Source organism: Schistocerca cancellata, chromosome 6, assembly GCF_023864275.1.
Source record: "Schistocerca cancellata isolate TAMUIC-IGC-003103 chromosome 6, iqSchCanc2.1, whole genome shotgun sequence".
Lineage (NCBI taxonomy): Eukaryota > Metazoa > Arthropoda > Insecta > Orthoptera > Acrididae > Schistocerca > Schistocerca cancellata.
This window is the reverse complement of record NC_064631.1, coordinates 201,951,647-201,958,671: the sequence shown is the minus strand read 5'-3', so window position 1 is coordinate 201,958,671 and position 7,025 is coordinate 201,951,647. Positions and strand designations below refer to the sequence as shown.

The 7,025-nt window shown below is 43.4% G+C and overlaps 1 protein-coding gene across 1 annotated transcript; it reads right to left on the bottom strand.

The window, feature by feature from the left end:
• Positions 1-495: 495 nt before the first annotated feature.
• LOC126191020 (ejaculatory bulb-specific protein 3-like) lies at positions 496-5,475 on the bottom strand. Its single transcript, XM_049931719.1, has 2 exons — positions 5,229-5,475; positions 496-855 (listed from the first exon to the last, which is right to left on the bottom strand). Exons 1-2 carry the CDS (start codon positions 5,419-5,421, stop codon positions 659-661), a joined length of 390 nt encoding a protein of 129 aa, XP_049787676.1. The 5' UTR covers positions 5,422-5,475; the 3' UTR covers positions 496-658.
• Between the last annotated feature and the right edge of the window lie 1,550 nt (positions 5,476-7,025).

Below are 7,025 nucleotides of genomic sequence, written 5' to 3'. Positions count from 1 at the left end.
CAACAGCATTAGAGACTGAGCTCAAGTTCGAAGTGGTGAAGGATATGAAGAGACATCGCCGTGTCCTTTTCAAACGAACAATTCGGGTACTTGTCGTAAGAGATTTAGGGAACCAACGGGAGACATATCTCAATGGTCGGATGGGAATATGACCCGACATCCTCCCAGATGCGAGTGTTGTATGTCTCCATTCTCATTAATCGCAAATTGCTGTCGACTGAGGCTCGTTTTGTGATAATTACTGTCAAACGTAATTTTCTTGGTGTGTAGGCTGGTTTTCCCCGTGGCGATTGTGATGGTGAAAGTTACAATACACAAATACGAATGTCACTGTTAGGACATTTTTCATCGGCAGAGGCATGCAGAGACAATAATTGCTCTTTTCTTAGGTAAACTAAACTAGTAACAGGTATACCTTATACTCAGCAGTAATGGGCGTAAAGGTGTGACTGAACCTAGTACAACTAATCAACTTGTAGAGCAATGGCCTGAAAGTTTACCAAACACTGCTTTTGAATATATTGACCACAGGTACGGTTACAGCAGAAAGGGTTTACAATCATAATGTAGAATTTCGTTTTATTTAACATACAACGATTCACAGAAAGTAAAGAGTAATGAGTCTTCTCTCCTACGGTGTGTGTGAGAGACGTCTTCATCACACGCTGATGCCCTTCTGCCTCCAGCTGTCGCCGTACTTGGCGAGAGCCTCACCGTTGGGGTCGTATTTGGCGAGCAGCTGCTTCATCTCTTCTGGCTTATTCTTCGAGATGAACCCCAGAAATTTGGCGACACCAGCCTTCTGCCCTTCTGAACACTCGCCGCAGTTGGTTTTCACCGTCTCGGCAATCAGGCCTGTTACCAATAAACATACATTAAATCATATGTAAAACTCTTCCTACTCCATAATTTCGGCAGGATATTAAATGATAAATTTAATCTGATGTCAGTGCAATAACAAAAGAGGTAATAGATATTTGATAGTAAAGTTTAACTGTTAATGCTATTTACAGAAATCCTTTAACAAAATTTACTGCACTATCTTCGAAACTTTGAAGGTAGCAGAGATAAAATACAGTGAGCGAAAATTTGTTTATAACTTGTACACTCTGCAGTTATAAAAGTTATAAGACATGAAAAAGATGCAGTAGTTGAGAAGGGTTTGAGTGAAATCTGTACCCTATCCCTGATATTATTCTACCTATCCATTGAGCAAACAATACCAAGAAGAAATTTGGAAAAGTAGCTAAAGTTCACGCGGATGAAATAAAAACTCTTAAGTTTGCCGATGACGCAATTCTAGAAGAGGCGAAAACGGACTTGGAGGAGCATTCGAACGAAGTAGATACTGCCTTGAAAAGACGTTGTAAGATTAACAGCAACAAAAGTAAAACACGGATAATGTAATGCAGTCGAATTAAGCCAGACAAATCTGAGAGAAATAGATTTGGAAAGGACACAATAAAAGTAGTAGCTGAATTTTGCTATTTGGGCAGCAACTTAACTGACGATTGCTAGAGTGTGGTATAAAATTTAGACCGGCAGTAGCAAGAAAACTTTTTTGAAGGAGAGGAGTTTATTAATATGATATAAATCAGTGCTATAAAATCTTTTTCTGAATTTATATTTATGTAGTTCAGAATTGCATGGGAATGAAACGTGGATGATAAACAACCCATACCAGAAGATTATAGAAGCTTTCGAAATGTGATGTTACAGAAGAATGCTGAAGATTAGATGAACTGATGGAATAACTAATGAGGAAGTACAGAATGGAATTAGAGAAAATACATTTTATAGCACGGTTTCACAAAAGAAGGGAGCGATTGATAAGAGACATCCTGGAGGGAAGTATGGACATAAAAATTCTAGAGGGAGATCTAGCCACAAATATACTAAGCTGCTTCAAATGGATGTAGGCTGAAGTAGTTAAATAGAGATGAGGCTTGCACAGAACGTATTAGTGGAAGACCTACAATCATACCAGTCTCTGGAATGAAGACCACAACAATAACTGCGGACCTTAAATAGGGATAAACAAAAGATGCTTTCGACAGCAAATGTAACTACCGCTTTTAGAGATAACGAACGCAACAAATTTATTCTGTGTATATCCCGTTTCTGTCGATATTGTTTCTTTGAATTGGAGCCACATCTTGTCTAAATTTAAATTGTTCATTTAGAAGAAGCGAAAATTGTCTCTCAGGAAAGCGTCAAGCGAATTTTTGTCTGCTTTTTCGCATAGATATACTTTTCCTTTCTTTTTGGTGGATTTAGCATTTTGTAAACAAGACTATGGCTTCACGAATCAACTTATTTTCCTCATGATATGTGCGGCTTTTTTAGTCCTTAACTCAGAAGAAAGCACTGAAATAATAATTTTTGCAGACTAACCTCTATATAGTAAAATCAGAGCTAACAAAACATAAATCAATTTTGTACAAATACACTGTACCATGGTGGCATAGTGGTTATCGCATCTGCCTAGCGAGAGGGAGACCCATGTGGAAATCCCGGCCTTGGTATAAATTTTCATTCGTCGTTACAGTCAGCGTATACACATCACAGATGTTTGAGAGTTGAAAAGGACTGGGGGGAGCATATTGTTTCAATTGATTCAAATCACTTGTGCCTGGATTTCAGGCTAGAACCCCCTTTTTCGTTCACTGTTGAGGTGCTAATCCAAAACAATTGGAGAGGATCTGAAATGGTGTTCGTGTTTAGGAGGAATACCAAGTGAGCCGAGGCGTGAATGAGAATTTGGATTGAGGAGGGAGGGGTGCTAGGGAAGTCTGTGCAGTTGTGCAAAGCTGCAGCGTCAGGGTGGCGTAATAGTTAACGCATCTGCCTACTGAGCAGGAGACCGTATTAGAATTCTGGTTTTGGTACAAATTTTCATTAGTACTTCAATCTACATACACTCCTGGAAATTGAAATAAGAACACCGTGAATTCATTGTCCCAGGAAGGGGAAACTTTATTGACACATTCCTGGGGTCAGATACATCACATGATCACACTGACAGAACCACAGGCACATAGACACAGGCAACAGAGCATGCACAATGTCGGCACTAGTACAGTGTATATCCACCTTTCGCAGCAATGCAGGCTGCTATTCTCCCATGGAGACGATCGTAGAGATGCTGGATGTAGTCCTGTGGAACGGCTTGCCATGCCATTTCCACCTGGCGCCTCAGTTGGACCAGCGTTCGTGCTGGACGTGCAGACCGCGGGAGACGACTCTTCATCCAGTCCCAAACATGCTCAATGAGGGACAGATCCGGAGATCTTGCTGGCCAGGATAGTTGACTTACACCTTCTAGAGCACGTTGGGTGGCACGGGATACATGCGGACGTGCATTGTCCTGTTGGAACAGCAAGTTCCCTTGCCGGTCTAGGAATGGTAGAACGATGGGTTCGATGACGGTTTGGATGTACCGTGCACTGTTCAGTGTCCCCTCGACGATCACCAGTGGTGTACGGCCAGTGTAGGAGATCGCTCCTCACACCATGATGCCGGGTGTTGGCCCTGTGTGCCTCGGTCGTATGCAGTCCTGATTGTGGCGCTCACCTGCACGGCGCCAAACACGCATACGACCATCATTGGCACCAAGGCAGAAGCGACTCTCATCGCTGAAGACGACACGTCTCCATTCGTCCCTCCATTCACACCTGTCGCGACACCACTGGAGGCGGGCTGCACGATGTTGGGGCGTGAGCGGAAGACGGCCTAACGGTGTGCGGGACCGTAGCCCAGCTTCATGGAGACTGTTGCGAATGGTCCTCGCCGATACCCCAGGAGCAACAGTGTCCCTAATTTGCTGGGAAGTGGCGGTGCGGTCCCCTACGGCACTGCGTAGGATCCTACGGTCTTGGCGTGCATCCGTGCGTCGCTGCGGTCCGGTCCCAGGTCGACGGGCACGTGCACCTTCCGCCGACCACTGGCGACAACATCGATGTACTGTGGAGACCTCACGCCCCACGTGTTGAGCAATTCGGCGGTACGTCCACCCGGCCTCCCGCATGCCCACTATACGCCCTCGCTCAAAGTCCGTCAACTGCACATACGGTTCACGTCCACGCTGTCGCGGCATGCTACCAGTGTTAAAGACTGCGATGGAGCTCCGTATGCCACGGCAAACTGGCTGACACTGACGGCGGCGGTGCACAAATGCTGCGCAGCTAGCGCCATTCGACGGCCAACACCGCGGTTCCTGGTGTGTCCGCTGTGCCGTGCGTGTGATCATTGCTTGTACAGCCCTCTCGCAGTGTCCGGAGCAAGTATGGTGGGTCTGACACACCGGTGTCAATGTGTTCTTTTTTCCATTTCCAGGAGTGTATATAAATTGTAGATGCTTTAGACCTGAAATGGTCTCGGGAACCACATTGTTTCATTTGATAATAAACGAATGTGATTGTTAATAATTATATTACTTTCAAATTAACGTCTAAAAGAACTACTGCATCTAATGCAAGCTTTAAAATAAATTTTTATGTATTCTTCACAAAAACTTGGCTTCCAATAAACGAAACCATCTGATTATTTTGGAAGCCCATTGTGCTACTCTGGTGTTGAGTTTAGGTACCTTAGTAAGCATAAAAAAATCCACGTATCAGGGATAAAGCCGGAGACAGCCCTTCAGTTTGGTTCCTGCTTCTCTTCGCCTCCATTACCTAATGGAAAAACACTATCTTTTATCAAGATCATGTACAGAACACCCCATTAAGCGACTTTGTGAGCCAGTACACTGAAGAAAGACAGGAATTTAGCACCAGCAGTGAACGATGTCATGGTCCAACCAGCGTCCGGAGTAGTGTAAGGAAGCGTTTACACTGTCCACTTTTGTAAGTCAAAATGGGATTAACTATTTCCTATGTTGACAGGAAATTCTTCACAAATTTCATTGGAATTAAATATTTTACTGCCTTATCAGGAACAGATCAAAGATTTACCAAGCTGTAAAACCTATGGCTATGCATTTGAGAACAGTTTCAATAAATATCAGATAATTTGTATACAACATTACTAGTTCGTTTTATGATTTTTTTGTGTAGTTACGGCAGCATTGCAATTTGCAATGAAAGCGTTGGTTTGTTGTTGTATCGTACAAGGTCATCAAGGAAACATAGTCAGAAGTACTGGAAATGATCACCAAAGAGCTTCTGTTTCAACAGAAAAACATATTTAATGAAAGTGTGTTTGTAGTTTGGAGGAGAGAGACTCACTTTTAACGACTTTGGAGCGGACGTTGCAGTCCTGGTCGGCGTCGCTGAGGAAGCAGTTGACTGCGGCGTCCACCCTGGCCGGGTCTGCCAGCACCTCGTCCACGTTGATGTTGTCCAGCTGCGAGAGCAGGCGGTTCTCCGCGGCGGCCAGCGCCAGCACGGTGGCGAGGACAACAAAAGTGGAACGGGACATGGTGGGGAGTTGCGTCTGGCTGGATCAGAGAGGCTGTGCAGTGTGCGGAAAGAGTGGACGGCGGCGCTTTTTAAACAGGCACCTGGACCCAGCCTTGGTGCTGAGGCACTGCGAGTTCCATGAACTGTTACTCCGCACTAGAGTGCTGCGTCACGAGGTCAACAGGTCGTAATTGCTTGTGCAAAGTCCAATACGCGAGAATTCCACCGTTCCTCCGGATTTTCCAGAGTTGATATCTTAGAAACTATTGAGGCCAACCGCTCTCATAATTGTGCGTACAAAGTCCGATACGTAACACTTCTGTCGTTCCTCCGGACTCTTGCAAGATGTCGTTTTAGAACTAACATGCAGTTTACTATACTGTAAAATAAAGAGGCATCTTATGAGTATCTTACAATTACTCATTTTTTTACTGCCGTTGTAGACGTATCTCTGTTGTCTAACGTATTAAAACTTTTTTTCAGCAACATTTCTAGTGTATTAAAAATATTGTGACACATCACTTTCTTCCCCTTGCTGCTTCGGTCGGTCAGCGCGTCATCGAGTTTGCCGAGGGAAGGAAGAACGGTAGAATTACATCTAAACAATCGAAACTGCACTAAGCTTGGTGACTAGCGTCATGAAGGGGGTGGTATATCGCAGAAGCGGTAGACGCCAAATTCTTTATCTGCTGCATTTCTTTACCAGGAATGCATTCCAGTTTCATCCACCGTGACAGTTCCAACCTCAGTTACGTCGTCGTGTGCTGTATATTCACCTTCACTCTCCTGAGCAGCATTAATTAATATATTCTCTATTGCTTTTATTATGCCATCTCTGCGCCAATATCCATTTTAAATTCACTGTACTTGTTTGCAAGCTTTCAACCAATCATTCTGGATAATCTTACATAAAGACACTATGGTTATACTTTATGGGTAGTTAAAGTAATGGAATAATTTTTTTCTGCAATTTTTCATTTCATCTTATTCCGTATTAACTCTGTGGTTTTCAAAACACAGTACCGTAGTACGGTGGGAGCGTCGGAACAACATATTCAAAACGGCATCTTCTTAAGGTTTGGCTTATTATAACGCAGAATTTGCAAAAGCTCATTTCTTGTTAAGCATGGTTTAGGGCAGATTTTGTTATGTATGAGTCATTAAGTTACCCTTTTCGCGAGTTGCAGTTGTGGGGGCTTTATTTGTGTGGACTGTATGATACAAATGCGTTATGAATAATAACGATACTACCAACTGGGATATTAGGAATAAATTTCTCTTCTCACCATTTGTGATATACTTCCTGATTCATAACATCTCGATGTGATTTAAAATCACAATTAAATGTGCTCCCTATAGGAATCCTGTTCCTCGGCCAGCGTGGACCACAAGTACTCTTTGGCCTGCACTGCTAATAATAATTACATCTGGAACTTTCTCATTCTGCAAGCAGTTTTTCATGGTACAAAGAGTATACATCCACCTTTCATCCGTGAATACCACTTGTGTATTTGGCTCTGAGAACTATGGGACTTAACATCTGAGGTCATCAGTCCCCTAGAACTTAGAACTACTTAAACCTAACTAACCTAAGGACATCACACACATCCATGCCCGAGGCAG